Source organism: Cygnus atratus, chromosome 2 (genome assembly GCF_013377495.2).
Source record: "Cygnus atratus isolate AKBS03 ecotype Queensland, Australia chromosome 2, CAtr_DNAZoo_HiC_assembly, whole genome shotgun sequence".
In the NCBI taxonomy this organism is placed as follows: Eukaryota; Metazoa; Chordata; class Aves; order Anseriformes; family Anatidae; genus Cygnus; species Cygnus atratus.
The window spans coordinates 54252393-54272520 of NC_066363.1; the positions used below are offsets into that span (position 1 = coordinate 54252393).

Genomic DNA, 20128 nt, shown 5'->3' on the forward strand with positions numbered 1-20128 from the left:
CGGGGGGCCGCGGGGGCCGGGGGGCACCATGATGCCGGGGGAGACGCCGCCGCCGCCGCCGGCCGGCACCGCCGCGGCCGCCGCCACGGCCTGCGCGAACTGCGGGATCCTGCAGCAGGTACCGGCGGCCGGCGTGGCGCTGGAGGGCCCGGGGCGGGCTCTTGGCTTGAGGACGCCACGGAGGGGCTGACTAGGCCGGGTCGTTGGTGGGGCGGGGGGCTCCCGGCGCAGCGGGAGCTCGGGCCGTAAGCGTGAGGGGAGCGGCGGGGTGCGGCGCGGTGCGGTGCGTTTTGGTGTGTTGTGCGGCGGAAAAGTGGCTCGTGTCTTTGCATCGCAGGCTCTGCGGCATGGCTAGAAGGACCTTCTAGTGAATTTTTCGTCGTATCCTTTCCAGGTTGCTTCGGTGCGGTGGGAGAAGGCTATCCGCCGCCACTCTTCAAAGCGCTTTTAAACGAGAGTGTCGGGGTTTTTTTATATATATAGTGTAACTCTTTGGGTAATCACTGTTTCCCCATTAAATGAGAGGAAGGCCCAGCTGAGAGTTCATAGGGCAGAGGTGGTCTTCAAACACACCTAGAGTTATTATGAATTATGAGTCAGGGAAATCCGTAACCTCAAATGAACTAGATGCTGTTCATTGGAAATACTCCTCCAAAGCTTAATTTGACTTTTGAGAGAAAAAGTGTTAGCGATTTTTGTATATATTCTAACGTAAAGGCAAGGTTTGAAGAGCTATTGTAGTAAAGCCTCATCTAAGTATGCATACTTCCGTGTGGGGTCTGCATTTTTTATATGCATTTGTATGTAAACCCTAAAATTAATACATATTTTAGTAAACAATAATTTATTCTGTAAGAGAAGTTACAAAAACAGATTATTATTCTGTATAGAGCATTAGCAATCAGTTCAGGGGGCATTTGCAGTGTATGGTACTGTTTTTGGTGTGGAACTTCTTTACCAACTTGAGACTCTTCCTTACAGAATATAAATGAATATGTAGCAGCATTAGTTGCACTGAAGCAAAAACTGATCAATGGCGAGTAAGTACAATTGCACGAGTGTATTTTTGTTGTTGTTGTTACTGTTCTTAATTTCTTTAAGTAATACGCCAAGTGTGCTTTGTGGAATGTAGATATTCATTACTGCACAAAACTAAATCGTCCTATAAATGGAAGTAACTTTTTTTTCGGTAACAGATCGTAAATTTAGATTTAAAGGCTTCTTTATTTATGCCCTAAAATGTTTTGATATAGTAGTAGTAAAAACAAGGATATTTTATGTAGCTATGTACCTTATTTATTATTATGATCAGGTATTTAGCAGAAGAAGCTCTTTGAAGGGATTTATTTCATTTTATCTGTTGCTAGCCATGTAGTATGAGAACCAAAAGTCAAGCACAGGTGTATACAAACCTTTTCAAAAACACTTAGTCTTATCAGGTATGAAATGCTGCTGGAGTTAAATACCAGAATATGTAAAAGTGAGACTGTATGATGGTCAGAACAATAAGGTTCTAAAATGTTTTCATAGTTCTCTTTCTCTTCTGGGATTGCTTCCACTTCTTCTCAATAACCATCAATGTAAAACATGTTACATATACATTCATATCGTGGCATGACATCCTTGCCATGTCTCTTAATTGTAATGGCTTATTTCTTAAGTACCCTTTCCAGATAAATGTAAATCTGGCTTTAGCTAATCTGGTTTCCAGAAAGGATTTAAGAGAGCCCTCGCTTTAACTGAGACCCTTTTCTTCAAAGCTCCTTTACTGTTTGTGCTTTCATAGATTACTTTTCCTACCCTGAAACTTTGTGTCCTTCATCTTGCCTGTGCACTGGCTTCCTGTGGGATTTACCTCTGCTTTACCTAGTTGCAGCCCAGCCACTTTCTTTTTCGCCTTGCTTGATGACTCTTTAACTGTTGCAAGAAAAAGGAATGCAGCACTCTCATACAGAATTAACTGCCACTGTTCTCATCCTTGTTCTTCTCTCCATTCTTAAAAGCTGAAAAATTTGAAGAAATGAGAGAATAGCTGTCCGTGGTGCTGTCCCTTGGGCCACCGTACACCCTGGGTCAGAATAGATGTTATAGATGTTATACTCAATGGCTTCTAGGAGAATAGTGTAAATATTAAAGCATTTTAGAGTCTTTTGAACTATTTTTCTTCCATTCTTTCCTAGGAAGGCATTCTTTTAAGTTTGGAAACTAGGATTTAGTTTGGTGATAAACATATATATATATATATATAAACACACATACATGCCTATATATATACACACACCCCGTCTTTACCCAAGTAGTATGTTTTCCTTCTTTTTTCTTTTTTTTTTGAAAGCTGAAAATAGTTATTAGCTTCATCTAATTGCTAGCTGTTTGGTTGTATTTTCTTTTCATTTTAAAGAAGTCTGATTTGAGGTTTGAATGGCTTAATGAAAGAAGAGGGTTATGTTGACTTCTATCAGAAAATGCAAACCTATCTTTTATTTCCTGCATTTATCTATAAAACAAAAGGAAAGGTATCTTAGGATGTAATTGTGAAAATCAGTTGAGAAAATGACTAGTACAGTTGGCTTTTATGACTAATGTTTGGTTTTTCTTGCAGTCGTTTGCTGACCGAATATCAACAGAAATGCACTGATATCCTTTATTTTTCTATTAGCTTTCTTACAGAATTAGTGTATTTTTCATTTCTCTTACAGAATTAGTATATCTTTCAACATTTCTAATAAGAGGGCTTGAGGTTTTTTATTTAAGGCTTAATTTAAGAGAGGATGCATCTCTAGTAAAGAACAGACTGGAAACTTAAAGGAAATAGAGCTCTGCAACTAAACTTAGGCACTTAAGGTCTGGTTGTGGCTCATATATGGTTTAATGTGGACTATTTCAAATGTGCATTGCTGATAATGACTCAGTTTTTTTTCAAGCAGAAGCCCTGCTTATTCACTTTAAACATACGGAAATGTTTTCGTTAAACACATAACACAAACACATAATTTGCTTGTTGGGTGGAAGTCGTTATTAAATATTTGTTTGTAAGTGGCGATTGGACTGAAATATACTTAAGGAAGTAGGGTAGACTGTTTTAAATTTCGACCTTAACAAGAGATTACAGCTTCAGTTTGCTGAAAGGTAAGTTTGATCTGAACTGTTTACTATATCTGCAGTGTTCTCTGTGTCTTGGACAGTTTCGGGAGTGTGCTGTTTTAATAGCAATGGTTCTCAGTCTACACTGAGCTATTAAACTGGTCCTTTCTTTTGGCATGCCTCTTAGGCCACACTAAGCAAAGATACCCTTGAGGGGAGAAATCTGCCCTGCTTTCACTGTACGTGTGTGAAATACTTGTCCTGGCACTGTATTGCATAAGAGCCTGAAATCACCGAATGGAAATGCAGAGCTCATCTTTTGGTGGTGGTTAAATGTAAGCCTATTTGAGGAGACCCTGTTTGCCTGAAGTATTTTGACTTAGAGTTTGTGATTGGGTACCCTTACTTCCTCTACTTATTTATAGAGGAAAAGACAGCATATCATCTTTACAGACTTTCTGTCCTGCCTGCTGAAAAGTCCCATGGTTGGACTCTGCTCTAATTTTGTGGCACTGCTTCTGTGGAGACACTTTTTCCTGACACTTCAGTGAATGCAGCTGGGCTGTACTCTTGTGTAGTACAGGCAGTCTGCCCACTTTCAACTTTAGGCTCCATTTAATGTTTTTAAATCAGATCTTGAATATTCTTTGAATGTAAAATGTTAGATGGAAAATGAGAACACTTAGGCTCTTCAAGCATTTGGGTATCTGTCAGAGCTTTTTTCCATAGGGGAAAGCAAAATACTTGGAAGTTTGCCTGAAGAATCAGAACATTGAGTTTAGACTTTAAAAGTGGCCATATTTTTTTGGCAGTTTTTAAAAATTTAAATAACATTTCTTGTTTCAGGGAGATCTCTGCTTTACGTTGCCAAGTGGAGCAGATGCTGCAGAAAATCCTGCCTCTGGAAAAGGGCCAGGAAGAGTTGGGTTCCTTGAAAGCAGAGTTGGAAGAGAAAAAGGTGTGCTTGTAAGGTTTAAATAACTTGCACTTACTCTGTTGAAGGAAATAAACATATTTAATGCTCATCTTAATGAGGCAGGTTTTAATGAGCGCAGTTATTTCCAGCTTGTTGGACAGGGAGTTCTGGTTTTAGGTAAAACAAATTAAATGTTAGCAAGTTTCAGATAAGGGAAAAAGTTCAGGCTTTTGTAGTTCCTATGATTTTGATCATATTATTTGTTTTTTATTTCCTTATTTAGGAAGGAAGGAGGTATAGTCAAATTCCTGTGTTTTTCTGTTTCAGTACTACTAGATTACTTAATTCTCCATAACATGTACCGGTAAAAAGGTGCAAAGAGAGTCTATCCAGAATAGTTAGTGCTTTGCTTCTTTTACAGTTCTGAACATACACTTTTACATTATTAGCCACTTGAATTTATTCCTAATTTTTCTCCCACCTCTGAGTTGAAATCTAGTCTTCTGAAGAAAAAAATTAGCTGTTCAATTCCCCTTAATACAGATATTTGCTAGATGTTAACTATTACTTCCGCCAAAAATAAACCCACCACTTCTTATAATTTAATTCCTATATAAAGTAGAGAATTAACATCTGTTGTGTCACTATATGTAGTTTTTCTTCTGTGTTAGACTTGCCTTTTATCTTTAAATTTTCTTCCCTCAGCAAGCATTAATAGCTGATGTCCTGATGGCATTTGCTCAGGAAAAGTAGGGTTATGTATATGATGGTGTATAGTAGCTGTGCTCTTGACTTGAGCTTTGAGTTACTATCCAAATAAGTCTTGGAAGCACATACTCAAAAGATGTGCATATATATATATATTCTTGCTATAACTTTTGCCTTTAAAAAATGCAAGCCTTTTTGCCTTTAAAAAGCACTTTTCAATGTGCTTTTTTTTCTCATTGAATACACCTTTTTGACTATGCAGCTGTTTTCATTAGAATAGCTAAAATGCTATATTTTCTTTCATGCCTTTCATAAGGACATGTTTTAATTGTGTGTTCTTTTTTCACAGAGTTCTCTCAAGATTTATCAGGAGAGTCAACTGGAATATGTTAAAATTAAAGAAGAAATAGTAAAAAGTGATGCTGTGTGAGTAATACTCTGTTTTTTGTTTTGTTTTGTTTTTTTTACAATTTGTTTTTCCAGTAACAAGTCACTCAAAGGCTTCCCTAGCTGGAGCTTATGCATGGCTGTCATGTCTTACAGCTCTTGATGGACTTTGTAAACAGTTTGTCTAATTGTGTTTTAATGCTGTTATACTCCTAGCCTCTAAATCAGCTGTGGCAAGGAACTGTGACTTCTCAGTGTTGTTTGGAAAGCTCCTTATAAACTCAAAAGGGAACCAGCCAGTGTACAGCTGGTTGTTTTGAGTTTATAGTTTTGGTAACTTTCCTCCATGTGCATTGCTTCACATTTATCAACACTAATGCTTACTTTCTGCTACTTTTTGTAGTCAGCTTTTATTTCTGATGTGTTCCAGCACACATCCCAATGGGACTTCACTGGTTACTCCTTCCTTTGGTTCTTCCTTCCTTGAAGGAACTATCAGTTTTAATTTTGATGTTCCTAAGTTATTTTGTTGTTACCAACAGGGAAGTGTTTCTTCCCCTTTTTCCAGCACTAGTGGGGTCACACCTGGACTACTGTGTCCTGGGTTCCCTAGTACAAGACAGACATGGATGTATTGGAGATGGTTCCAGCGAAGGGCCACAGAGATCATTAATGGACTGGAGCATTCACTGAGAACCTCATATGAGATATTCTTGTGTCTTTCATGCCATGTGAAGCACATGGTACTCACAAATTCAGCAGCAAGCCACTATCATGCAAAAGACTGTAAAAGCAGTCTGTCATTGTTGTCACTTCCTGTTGCCGCTTCTGCCAGACTGCACGTTTTTGCACATTTAAGTACTCTGTCCTGTAAGCTTGAAGGAATTCATAACACATCTTCCAATTTTAAGAGCAGCAGAGAGCATTGCTGACTTCGTATCAGGAGGAAACTGACAACCTGGGTGTCCTGGCAATAATATAGCATGCCAATATAGATATATATTCTATCCCCTATTTGTCACTCATATCTTCAAGAAAGGCAAGAAGGAGGATCCAGGGAGCTGGTCAGACAGACTGGTCAGCCTCACATTGATCCATAGCAAGGTGGTGGATCAGCAAGTCCTGGAAACCATTTCCAGGCACGTGAAGGACAAGAAAATGTAGACAGGGTGGATTCAGCAAGGGGAAGTCATGCTTGATCAATCTGATAAACTTCTCTGATGGCCAGATGGATGAGAGGAGAGCAGTGACCACTGTCTACCTGGACTGCAGTAAGGCCTTTGACACTGTCCCCAGTAAGACCCTTACAGACAAGCTGTTGATGTTTGGGCTAGAGGGACAGGCAGTGAGGTGGGTTGAAAACTGGCTGAATGGACAGGCCCACAGGGTGGTGACCAGAGTCACAAAGTCTAGTTGGAGGACAGTAACTAGCAGTATACCTCATTACGGGCTCCAGTTGTGTTTAACATCTTCATTAATGACCTGGATGATGGGGCAGAGCGTACCCCCAGCAAGTTTGCAGATGACATAAAACTGGGTGATCTCTTCTGTGATTCTGTAGCTAATTCATACACATTTGGCGTTGAGGCTGTTTGAAGCAGTCAATCACACGTGTTTGCGAGCTGAGTTTCTTTAGAAGCAGAACTAGTGAATTCGTCAAATTAGAAATAGAAAATCTAGAGAATTGTTCATACAGTGAATGTTAATCTACAGTTACTGCAGAATAATTTAGGTTAAAAACAATCTCCAAAGTCCCTTGGTCCAGTCTGCCAGTCAGAGCCAGCTTTAAAGTCGGGTTGCTTAGGCCATTGTTTAGTTGAGATTTGAATGTTTACAAGGATGGTAATTCCTTTCTAAAGTGACAAGAACCATGACAAGTTGAGATAAATCATCTAGCGTGTCCACTGTTAAGGAGATTCTCAGTATGAAATCATTTCTATAGAGGAGATTTGAAAGAAGTTTTCAAAACTTAAGTCTGTTCCAGAAGTAAGGTCGCTCATTTAATTAAAATTTCATATTCTCTCTGAGGGTGAAATAAATACGACAGACACAGGTTTTTTCCTTTTTTTATTTTTAACTGTTGAGTATTATAAATATAATCACATTATATTTGTTGTAGTTTATAATACTGTATGTATACTTCTGAATGCAATTTCTGTTAGTGTAGCTTTCTGTCAGCTGAAGATGTGCATGCATCTTGAAGATCAGATAGGAGCTTGAGTTGTGTAGCATAAGAGCAGTTCTGTCCAAATGTATCATCTAGAAACCTTGCTTTTTTAATTATTAGATATAACATATTTTCTTTTTTAATGTAATTGCATAGATTGATAAAATCAGTCAGCATACCACTATAAAAGTAATAAAAATAATTAATAATGATAATTGGTAAAAATAGTAAGTCAAAAGATAATAAAAGCACTTATGAAAGTAATTCTACTGCAAATATCACTACAATGATAAAATGTTGGCATTTATTGGCTGTCTGGTTATTCAGGTTCTTATCTGTTTGTAAATGCATTACTTCTGTGCGTTTGTCAGAAGACAATCTACAGAAAAGCATAAGTTCATTACCTGTTATTTTTGAAAGACCCCCCCCTTTCTTTTTCTTTTGCACTGCAAAGATGTCTTAAAATGATTATTTTTATGAAATTCTCACCTGTGGCTTGACTGTCAAAGCAGTCATCTGAGTATAAGGAGAATTAATTATGAACCTGTTCAGGCAGAAGAGGCCCAAGAGCATCAGTCTGTCTTTTAAGTTCAAATACTTTTACTGCTAAACGTTCCAAAGGTGATTGGTTGGTGACAATTAGTTGGTTAATTCTCTGAGTGGTTTCTCAAATGCACTCCAGTTAACATCTGAAGTGATGATGAAAGCTTCCACATCCTGAAGGGCTAAGGCTGTAAATCTTAGTCAGTTATAAAAGCTGTAATGTGAGGAATGGATGAACAGTATTCATCTTCATCGAAGTGATCTGTGAGCATTGGCAGTATGTGTACGTTTTTTTTCTTTTTTCTTCAGTTCTGTTTGTTTTTCATATAATGTGGGGTTGGAAGTGCTGAATTAAGAATAGTTTAGGTAGAATAATTGGTTGCGTTTTGAATTTAGCAAACAGCAGGATATTCTCAACAAGAATCTGTGGGACATAAGCGATCCTGAAGACTATTCCTGAGTATGTCATTGCTAATGATTATAAGCAAAGTTTAATTGTTTTTAAGGAATAAGACTAACCTGTCTGCACTTGTGTTTGGTTGACCCTGGCTGGCTGCCATGTGCCCACCAAGCTGCCGTCTCACTCCCCCCTCCTAACAAGACACGGGGAGAGAATACAATGAAAGGAAACTTGTGGGTTGAGATAAGGACAAAAAGATCGCTCACCAATTACTATCATGGGCAAAATAGACTTAATGGGAAATTAATTGAATTTATTGCCAATTAATAGCGTAGGATAGTGCGTAATAAAAACAAAGCTAAAAACATCTTCTCCCCACCCCTCTCCTCCCAGGCTCAGCTTCACTTCTAATTTTTCTGCCTACTTCCCCCACAAGTGGCACAGGGGAGATGGGGAATGGTTACGGTCAGTTCGTAACACTTTTTCTCTGCCACTCCCTCCTCCTCATATGCTTCCTGTGCTCCAGCGTGGGGTCTCTCTCATGGGGTACAGTCCTTTGTGAACTACTCCAAGATGAGTCCTTCCCACAGGCTGCAGTTCTTCAAGAATTGCTCTATTGCGGGCCCTTTCCATGGGATGCAGTCCCACAGGCCACAGTCTGGATATCCGCTCTGATGTAGTTATCCATGGGCTGCAGGGGGACAGCCTCCTTTTCCATGGTCTCCACAAGCTGCTGCATTGACCTGCTCCTTCATTGGCCTTGGTGTCTGCAGGGTTGTTTGTCACATTTTTCTTACTCCTCTCTCTCACAGTTGCTGCACAGTGTTTTTCACTCTCTTAAATGTGTTATCACAGAGGTGATAGTATGTGGCTCAGCTGTGCCCTGCAGCGAGTCTGTTTTGGGGCTGGCTGGAACTGGCAGTGTCTGACATGGGGGCAACGTCTGGTCATTTCTCACAGAGGTCACCCTGTCCCACTACCAAAACCTTGCCAAGTAATCCCAATGCATCATTACATCATAGAAATGCAAAAAACAAACAAACAAACAAAAAAAACAACAGAAGGCAGTTTTCTCAGGATGTTTTTGTTGCTACAAGTTGTAGCTGAAGTTATATGCCTGGGTTAGCAGACTGACTCACTTAAGAAAAGACTGCCTCTGTAACATATATGGCTGTTGTTGTAAGAATGTCATCAGCATGCCGCTGATTTAAGTTTTCAAATTCAGGGACATGTTGGTCTCACAGGCCCTGAATTTATGAAGTGTTCTTTCTCTGAAATGGCTAGATTGGTTTTCTGGTGGTTTTTCATACAACATGATTCTATTCAAAAATAATCTGTTAATGCCTTTTTTTTTTTTTTTAACAGGAGAAAGAAACTGGAAGCAAAAGTGAAGAAACTTGAAGGTAACTTTCTATATTGTGTTACCAGTGCTGTCATCCTATTCCATTTCTTGATTCCGTTTGTATCCAAAAAAGCAATTGAAAAAGTTACAGAAAAACTAACTCTGAGGCCCCACGGAGCAAGACAAGTCAGTATACTCTGTGATGCTTAGCCTCTGAAATATGTCTGCCATTCTGCAGAATATTTTCAATAGAGTATATCAGGCTCATGGCGTAAATCAAGTTGGAAGGAAACCTCAAAGGGTGTAGGCTGACCAGCCTGTCCAGGCAATCTGATCCACTTCCAGACTGCCCTCATGGTGAAAAAGCTTTTCCTTATCGCCAGTTAGAACCTCTCTTGTCTCATCTTCCCACCGTGCGCCACTGAACGTACTGGTTCCGTCTTCTTGATACCTTGTAGGTATAGGAAAGCTGTTCTTAGATCCTTTCAAAGCTTTTTCTTCTCAAGCTGATCAAGTCTAGTTCCTTGAAGCTGTCCTCACAGGGCAAGTGCTCCAGTGCACCAATAATCTTGACAGGATTCTTCTACTTGTATTTATATTCATATTTAAAGATGTAGTGATCCTGACATGTTTGCTGATTTGTAAATATTCTGGCAGTTACGGTGTTTTTTTGTTTTTGTTTTTTTTTAGTTTGGTTTGATACAGCTCTGCTTACCACAGTTTAAATATCCACATACCTTAAAACATTATTTTTTGTTAACTGGCCACAACAAACTGAGTGACTTGTGTCTTAATGTTAGAAACCCCCAAAATCCTACTGTAAAGTACAGGTAGTTTGGAGTTCCTGTACATGGCAGCAAGGTTTTTATACCCTCTAGCCCCAAATGCAAATTCTGGCAGAGCTACAACAAAATACTGTGAGATAGTTTGTATTTTTCCCAGTTTTAGTGACTGGTTTATCTTTTGTCAGTCCTGATTTTTTCCCATGATTAGTTCTTGTCAGCCTACTACCTGAGCTGCCTTTTAATGGTCTTCTCTTTGATATGCTGTCTTCTGTGACTTGATCTGATTCTGTGACTTGATCTGATCAGCAGACAGGTTCCAACTCTCTTTGCTCTCTGTGTATAAGTCACCAAGCTGATCTTTCACAAAGCTCTTTCAAGCATCCCCGTGGCTTGTGAATTTCCCCAGGAACCTCACTTACCTGCCATAGCCTGTTTATTCCCACCCGTTTGCACTCTCTCAAGGTTGACGCTAGATATTGAGTTAGAGTACTCTATGTCTATCTATGCTATCTATAGTAGTGCTGTCTACATCTTTCTAATGCAGTTGGCTGTAGTGTTTTCATCTTTGAACCAGAACCTCTGTTCTAAATAACAGAATGAAGCACGTGAAAAAACCTGGACTTCACTCCTAATTTTGCTCCCTTTTTTACTTAGTGTATGCTGTTCTTAAGTACAATGTGAAACACTCTTGTTTCTTGCCTGTAAGTGAAGAAAGTAATAAATGTATTTTAGTAGTTTAGAACACTAGATATGCAGATAAAGAAAAGATACATGCATGAGTTGTGCTTAAAGTTTGAAGTCTTAATGAACTAAAATATAACTTCAGTACATTTGTATTTCATGCTATTTTTTCTCCTAATATGATGTGCAAACTGGTAACCAGTATTAGTTAAAGTAGTTACTTTGTTTAGTTTCTAACTTGAATTTTGGTTCTCTCTTTTGAAGAAGCTGCAACAAAACATAGTCAAGATTTTAAACTATTGAAAACTGAAAAGAAAAAGCTTGAAAAGGAACTAAAGAAAGCACAGGTAAGATTTTCCTGTTTTGTAGGTGCGGTTTCCTTGAGTATTTCTGGAAGAAAAGAAGAAAAAAAAGCAAGTTATTTGTGATACAGACATTGAAATAGTGAAAGTTCAGTTATTGGGGATATTGAGTAAATAAACATAGCAATTCATCTTAAGAGATGGTGAATTTTGAAACAGGCATGACATTTGAAATGTAGATTTAGATTTCATGGTAATTTAGGGTAATTCTCTACAAACTGTGTATTGAATGAAAAATTAACATTAGTTATTTTTAACAGGGAAAACTTGATGGTGTTCTTAAAGAGAAGTGCAGAAAGGGTATGTACTCAGTTTTGATTACCTTCAGATTTATGTGTTAATAATTCCATTTGAACACTTCCTTTTCTCCTTTACTTCTCAATAGTTAAACATGCAGAGACCCAGAGTTCAAGTGAAGATCTAGATCTTACAACAGATATAGACAAAGGTAAGATTTTTGCAAGGCCTTTCTCTATGCAGACCAAACCATTATGAATTAATTGTAAGACTTCTGGAAAATTGCTTATTCTCTTTCCTGATTTTTTTAAAGCATTTGGAGCTCTTGGAGTTACTTTTGAGAACAGAGGATACTGACAGAATTGCTGTATGAGTAGATGTAGTTGATAGAAAAAATATGACATTGAGGGAAGAATGTAACAGATAAATATTTTAACTTTTGCAATAAGGAAGATAATTGATTCATTAAAGTGACTATGGTCTACCCCATGTGTATGTGCAGCAGTTTGATTTGTAATTATAAACCAGAATGCAAACACTGAAAAAAAACGAAACAAACAATCCCACTGTCTTTGAGCTCAGCAAGATCATAAAAGAAGTATGCAAAGCAAAAGAGACAAGATAGGAGTGTAATCTGTTACAAAGTCCGTGTGAGGCTCTCTAATTCAAGTGGAAATCCAGGATGTATAGTTGTTTTCTATGCTATTTTATTTATTTATAATGATCTACAATATCTGCTACAAATTATCCAAACCCAACGGCACAATGGAGCTAACTCATTCAAAACTTCCTCTGAAGTGCTAAGGACAGATAGAGGCCAAGCTTTAAGTAACCATATCTTTGTATGTTTACACTTTTTAAAATAATAGCTTTGATTTTGTATTGTCTAGAAAATTCTGAAGATGATTTTCAGGCAAAAGACAAATTTCTGCTTTCTGTGTCTTGCTTTTCAGTGCTTGCATTTTAAGTTTTTTGCAAAAATTAAAATTCTGTGAAAAGAGCAGACCTTGCTGTTGTTTCTGGGTCTTCGCATGTTTTTGCTGCCTTTTGGATTGTCCTAAATTGGAATCCAATTTCATCATTTATTTTTTAATTTAGTTCTTTTTCTTTCTCTCAAGCTAAAATGCCCAGTTGTCTTAATTTTTGTGTATATTTAGTTGTAGGCGTGTCTGTGTTTTGACTAAGAACAAAGATAAAAAATCTAGGCTCTCTGAGCCATTGAAGTTTTCCTCAATTTATAAAAACATTTTGTTTAACAGAAAAAATAAAATTCTTGTTGGAAGAACTCTGGATGTGCATTGACAGTGCAAAAGGAAAAAGAGAGAAGCGGGAAAATGATCCTATCTTGGGTGAGATGTCATGTCAAGTATTGGAGTTCTATTGAAGCTGTCTCTTTTTTAATTAAAAATAAATAAATATTGGTACCTTCTTTCTTCAGCTTCTGCTCAGGATAAGGTACGGCCTGAAAAAAGAAGACTGTTTATTACAGAAGGTAGGTTCCAGTAAATGTAAATGTGTTAGTATGCAAATTCCTTGATGTAGCCTTATCATCAGATTGGGTACTGTTTGTGTAACACTTTTTGGACAGACTTAAATACTTTTATTTGTGATCGTCTGGTCAAGTACATGTGTGATGAGAATACTTGAAAATAAGTGCAAATTTTAATTTGAACAGCCAGTTAGGCTACAATGCTCTTCTAAACAAAAGCCAATTTTAATCTGTTGTTACAATTCAGAAATCAAATTCTTAGAAATAGTCAAAGCAGCTGATAGTCAAAGTAGTCAAAACATACCTCTCATGTTTATACCTTAATTATTATAGCACTATAAATTCTGCAGTATATAATGCAAATTCTGGGATGCAGGCATTCTTTTTGGTCCTAAACAAACACATGATAACATAATTACATTGTAAAATTTAAGAAGCTCTTACCACTATTTTGTTCATTCATATCTGCCTGAATAATAATATTTAATGGTGCATTAATTTTCAGATTCATGATACAAAGCAATATAATGTATAATTTTGTAACAAAATATTCAATATAATTCTAAAAAATAATCTGAGTAGTTATCCACATATACATTGACAAAAAAACTCAAAGTGCTTTAACTTCATAGAACAGATGTTGTTTTCCTTCTGCCCTCAAGAATAGATGCCTTGAAATTGCATTGGTATTTCTGTAGTTGCCTCTCAAGAGTGCACTTATCAATCTTTAATTTTTCTTTTATTTGCTCTACCACTTTTTTTTTTCCTGTAGTTCAGGTTGTAGGGATACTGTATGGAATAAGTACACTGCATTATTAAGTGCTTCGAAAGTGAATCATTATGCTGTTTCCTCACCCTGTTAAATCTGAAACTCTGCTACCAGTGTAGACCCTGATGAATCTGGTTTTAGGTTGTATTCCAGAGGAATTGACTTAGGAGGTACCAAAATATAAGGACAGTATCTTAAGCCAGTTTATCAGTTTCATCCTGACCAGTTCAGTGCAGCAAATCTGTGGCTTCAAGCTCCAGGATTGAGCTAGACAGTTGTCCCCTGATATTCTAAATTTGATTTCTTGATGCTCAATCAAATGACAAGTACAATAAACTCTGAGGGGTATCAGATCCCCTTCTCATCCACCACAAGGGGGGCTTTAGATTCCAGATGTCCTGTTGCATCTTTCCTATTCACATCTTCTAAAGGAGAACTATGTTTTCTTTTTTCCCCTCTTGAAGCCTAGGACAGCCATCTTGTTCTGTCTTTCAGTGGCCATTACCTTGGATTTGTAATACCAATGCTGGCATTTAGAGATGCAACCTTCTAGCAAAAAAAAAGGGGGGGGGGGAAGTTCTTAATGATTTTGCACTAAGTTCTTGTCCAATATTGTGGCAGTTTCGTCTTAGAGAGAAAATCACTTGCTGGTGATATTGCTGAAGTATTTTTTCCCAAGAATGTCAGTTCTTCTGTCTGTCTGGATCTATCCTTCTAGAAAGATAACTGCTTGGCTGCTTTCTTTGTACAGTCAAATGTTTTGTAAAATATCTGTAACAATTAGAGTTTTCTCTGTTCCATCAAAGATGATACCACTTGGAATAACTTATTTGAAGAACGTGTAGGTGTATGAAAACTGCAAGATTTATCAGGCTTTCCATTCATGTTTTTACAAAGAAACATACCATTGTGAAAGCCTCAGAAGGCAATGAGGTTTTGACAAATTTAGATTAAAAGCATTTTGTCTTGGTTTTGGTAGTACTTCTATAAATCTTCCGGTAATGAAGTTGACCATACCTGCAGTTGAACATCAGACCAATAACCTTAGACCATAATTTAAGGTTAATAAGACATTTCTGTTGTTTTTTTTTTTTAATTTGAAAACCTGTTTCCCGTGTAGTTTGAGAATAAAGCCATCTACAGTTAGAGGAGGCATGTGAAGAAGCATTTGAAGAATCTTGCAGCCCAGTGCTGAAGACTTTGTTAATTTGGATTCTCCAACATGCACTGTTTGTATGCAGGCTTATGGTGAGAGGAGATGAGGGAAGATGGGAAGACCACGTCTGGGATGAGCTGAGTCTCTTCAAGTAGTATGTACAACAGGGTTCTGAGCTAAATCTGGCCTACTACAGAGCTATACCCATTTTATCTGATCTTCGTTTTGGTTTGGATACTGGAGAAGCTGCATATAGATGTTAAGAGCAGGGGTGAAAAGGAGCATACTGGAGGTGCCTTGGTGTCTGCTTTAATACCAGATAACAGGAGACACAAAGTAGTGGCATTACATGTAAAATACAAAGATAAGACCGAATCCCTGAGGACCCGTGTATGTTTTATGACCTTGAGATTAAAGTCCGTATGATGTGAGTGAGTTATTAAGCGGACCTTGTTTCTGTCTTTAAGACCATGTGAAGATCTCTCAAGATAACGTCATTTTAGGAAATGTAGCCTTGTGCAGTTAGTTTCAGGTGTGCAATGTTCTCCCTAATTATTTGTTTCATATATGTGTATGTGTAAGTTTACTGTCTTGAAAACTAGAATACTGCTTATAACTTTAAAGAATAGCAAGTGTATAAAACACCCTAAAACTCACATAACTGGAGAAGATTTGAAAAGTTGAGGCTTGTCAAAGTTAGAAAGTTTCTGTGGAGGGATTTTTTTTTGTCAGAGAAATACTGCTCTTTGTCCTTGAAAAGCAAGCAGTTGCTACTGCCAGGCATTTGCAAACACTGTGCTGATAGTGATGAGTTTTTGCTGTAAACCAGAAGAGATTCTATGGCTTGGAGGTGTTGGCTGATGAGACAATCAATATGAGTTGGTAGTGTGTGCTTGCAGCCCAGAAAGCCAACCGTATCCTGGACTGCATCAAAAGAAGCGTGAAGAGCAGGTTGAGAGGGGTGATTCTCTCCCTCTGCTTTTGTGAGACCCCACCTTTGAGCGCTGCGTTCAGCTCTGGGGCCCCCAGCACAAGAAGGACATGAACATATTAGAACGAGTGCAGAGGAGGGCTATGAGGATGATCAAAGGGCTGGAGCACCTCTCCTATGAAGAGAGGCTGAGGGAGTTGGAGTTGTTCAGCCTGGAAAAGAGAATGCTCTTGGGAGACCTTATAGTGGTTTTCCTGTACATAAAAGAGGCTTACAAGAAAAGTGGAGAGGGACTCTTTGTCAGAGAGTGTAGCTATAGGACAAGGAGTAATGTCTTCTATGAATCTAAAAGAGGGGAGATTTAGATTAGATCTTAGTAAGAAGTTCTTCATTATGAGGGTGAAGAGGCATTGGCACAGGTTGCCCAGAGAAGCTGTGAATGCCCCGTCCCTGGAAGTGTTCAAAGACCAGGCTGGATGGGGCTTTGAGCAACCTGGTTTAGTGGAAGGCGTCCCTGCCCGTGGCAGGGGAGTTGGAACTAGATGATCTTTAAGGTCCCTTCCAATCCAAACCATTCTATGATGCTACGCATGGATTACTGTGAGAAAAAAATCCAGCATCTTAATCTGGAAACTGGTCCTTCTTTTTGAGGGGAAAAGAAATCTTGTTTCAGAAAGTTACTTTGTTATCTAGGGTAGAGAGAAAATGTAATCAATTGTCCTGCAATGTGGACAATTGGGAACAAATATTTGAATTGCAAAACTCAGTTTATTTTGTTCCAAGACACTTGATGTTAGCATTGGATTGCTTATTTCTATTCTTTCTCCATCATTCATCAAAGACATATTTCACAGTAGCATGTGGTAGCTTTTGATATTTTTTCCAGTTCAAAGTAATCTTAACCTTCTCTCAGAAGTGGGAGAAGGCAGCAATCAAAGGGTTTGAAGCTACGTGGACTAGATTCCAAGTTGTAGGTCTGAGGACAAAACTTAATCATTTGGATAAGTGGGACTGTGAATGACTGAGATTCCCTAGGAAAAGTAAAATTTTTCTTTAAAATAATCATCTTTGAGAGAATCCTTTGGATGAAAAGGGCTTGATAACGTTAGAGCTTTTTCTGGACCTCAAGGTTAGGCAGTTGGAAATCTTTAAGGTACCAAAGAGTTGGTTGTTTCCTGTAGACAAGCTTACTATATGCTGAACCTTTGGAAAATGCAATGATAGCTATTCCTACAGATAAACAGGTAACCAGGGAAAAGCCATCTAATCCTTGAAGAGATTCAAGCAAAGTCATCAGGGGTTGGGTAAGAAAGGGGTGGGGAGCAAAGACTGGAGAATCTCTTAGTTATTCAGAAATGATAATGAGTCTCTGATCTATTTCTCAGAGGGAGCTTTTCAGTGGATGGTATGCATCAATATTCTAGGTCTTCATGTAGGCACATGATGAATCTTGAGAGAATAGTCGGGATGTAAAGTTCCTTATACTCAGTGCTATTGTGTAGTTCAGTGTTCAAAGTAAACTCATTTGTCTAATTGAAGTTGTTCTAGGGGGAAAATAAGAAACTCTGTTTCTTCCCTCTCAAGTGTGGAGGAACTTCAGAGCTCAGAACTGGTTGGCACAAAGGAGCATGAGAAATCTTCTGTCATCATAGAGAAAACTACCTTCTCACTCTTCTTTTCTTTTTTCTTGCTAGTGAAAGGTTTCCTTTTCCCATGGATGATCTACTGAGACTCAAATAGTAAAGGGAATATGTTTTTCGTGATGAGATGAGAAACATCTGGAAGCTTTATGTGATTGTAGCTTATAAATAGCTTTATGAAGCACTTTATGATCTTAAAACTTCTAAGATGTAGCTTTGACTGAAGGAGAAGTCAGAGCTCATTTATCTTTAGGGAAATTGGCCTTGTAAGGCCCATAAGGCATAACTGTCCCTCTTTCCTCCTAGTATCTTTTGTAGCAATCTTGGAAATACATTTTTTGTTCAGTTTTCCTACTAAAACATTCAGTAGGAGCTACCATGTTAGAATGTGCTTAAAGTTTATTGGGAGACAGATCGCTGGAGGTGTGTTTTCACTTATGGAATCAAATTAGTGCTTTCAAATCTGATATTACCTTTGGTGCTGCTTGAGGAGTATTACTGTAAGTTCTAGCAGTGGAGAAATAGTCACAGCAATAATGAAGCACACTATACTTTTTTATTTTTCCAGCAGGGGTCAAGTTATGCCAATTAAATCAGTATATCCTCTCTTCAAAACCGTTTTGTTCATGTGTTGTTCCTTATACCATGTAATGGTATGTCGACATACACAGATCTCTTGATCTCTTGCTTTGATACTGCCACTGCTGTGTCCAATAGTGTTTGTGTGCACTATAAAAAAATCGCATATCCAAATGTTGTATAAGAATTACAAGTTCTTTGTCTTTACTGTTTAGACTTTCCTGGAGCAATATGTTTTGTCTGCATGCAGAAAAAATGGATTACCATCTAATAATAATAAAACATGGTTTGAAAAGGAACAAAACAAAAGTATAGTGCAGAGAATCACAGAGAGCATTTGGACATGCTTTCTTGCTGCTAAAATAACTTTATAAAACTGATGTGATTGTGAATCTCTATTATTTTTTCTCTGAGTGGTACAAACTCCTGTCCTTAAAAAAACCAAACACACACAAAAAAACCCTCACTTTTAGGAAGGTTTTTTTAAAGGTCCAGCTTGAACTAGGTCATGTCATTAAAGACAGAATCTTGCGTGAGTAGACTGAAGACAGAAATTTAAAAACCTAATGCTTTAAAAATGTATGCATATTAAATCATAAAACCAGGTATATAGTTAAGAACTACCTTACTCTGTTTATGGCAGGATATAATTGTCATTGGCCTGCACGTTATCCTTGAAATATGAAAGTGCAGCTGCTGGCTCAAAGCTGCTGCTTGCTTTAAGCGGAGAGTTACATCCTGATTGGGGAATGCCAGTGTGTATTGCTTGTGTTGCTTTTTCTGAACATCAGTAAAACTGGAAATAAATCACTGAGCTGGATAGACCATCAGTCTTATCCAGTATGGCCCTTCCTGGTAGGAAAAATTGGGGAGAATAGTTTTAATGATCAAAGTTGGAAAGTGTTTTTTGGGTGGGAGTGCTTTGTACCTACATACATCTACATCTTTTTCATGGGGGGAAAAAAAAAGTTGGTTGTGAATAATAACATCTGATCTCTGTATGGAAAATATTTCTGAAAGCACGTTCTGAAGTGCTTCTTACTACTTGTCTTACTACTTGTCTGAGGGAACATCACTTGAAAAGATGGTAATGTAGCCTTATTGCTATGATGTATTAGCTCTATAAGGAAAGATGGGGAGAAAAAACGTGTTAATTTCTTAACAATATTTGTGTCATAGAAGCTGTACAAACCCACCAAAAGATCAGGAAACGTGATGGCAAAACACTACATTGCTATTCTTCAGTAGAAAGTGCTGGAAAGCACAACTCTGTAACAGCCCTGCAACGTCATGTGAATACTGAGCCTTTTGGAGTTGACCATCTTGAGAATGGGACTGCTGAAGAATGTCTGCAAGGTTGTGAGGATAAAACTATACATGTGACAATGCGGACAGATGGGGCATACAGTAGTTCAGACTTCTCTGATCAGGAGCAAAAGGGCCCAGGTGGAAACGTGATGGATATACTGAACTGGGTCAGGCCTCTCCCTGCTCTACTTTCTCCAGTACAGCTTTCACCAGTAGCTGAACAGGTGAGTTTTCCAGGATTTGTCTGACTTGGCATTAACTTGGCTGTATAATTACTGCAGGAATAACAATTTGATATTCTTGAGCTTTTTTATGTATCAGTATTACTTACTCTGATGCACTGAAAGGGTCTCTGTATGAGTGTTTAGGTCTATATGTATACTTCTTCACTTTCTAGTGCACTGTCTGTGGAAGGGCACAAGCCATAATTTTCTGCAGTATATTTAAAACAAAGTTGGCCACGTCTCAACTGCTGTTTTTTCCTGATGTCACAGACCTCCATTCCCAACTCTTGTTGGGTATAAGCGTGGTTTTTGTAGTAAACCTCTACAGCTTGAAATTCAAGGGAAACCTACTCAAATGTTATTTTTTCAGTAATCTTTGAATATAAGTAGGTAGGCAAAGAGCTCTCAATTTTCACAAAA

The 20128-nt window shown here is 38.1% G+C and overlaps 1 protein-coding gene across 3 annotated transcripts in view; it reads left to right on the top strand.

Annotated features, from left to right (window-relative positions):
• Positions 1–20128, top strand: part of ICE1 (interactor of little elongation complex ELL subunit 1) — a 34914-nt gene continuing 14786 nt past the window's right edge. For 2 of the 3 annotated variants that reach the window (XM_035549858.2, XM_050709139.1), the window contains exons 1-13: positions 17–118; positions 982–1040; positions 2603–2637; positions 3111–3129; positions 3931–4042; positions 5058–5134; positions 9571–9608; positions 11278–11360; positions 11636–11675; positions 11761–11823; positions 12872–12961; positions 13051–13104; positions 19356–19708. In XM_035549858.2, the coding sequence (XP_035405751.1) occupies positions 29–118; positions 982–1040; positions 2603–2637; positions 3111–3129; positions 3931–4042; positions 5058–5134; positions 9571–9608; positions 11278–11360; positions 11636–11675; positions 11761–11823; positions 12872–12961; positions 13051–13104; positions 19356–19708 (1113 nt within the window). In that variant the 5' untranslated portion in view covers positions 17–28. Of the gene's footprint in view, positions 119–337; positions 382–981; positions 1041–2602; positions 2638–3110; positions 3130–3930; positions 4043–5057; positions 5135–9570; positions 9609–11277; positions 11361–11635; positions 11676–11760; positions 11824–12871; positions 12962–13050; positions 13105–19355; positions 19709–20128 lie in introns of all 3 variants that reach the window. The other variant, XM_035549859.1, reaches the window with a different exon arrangement.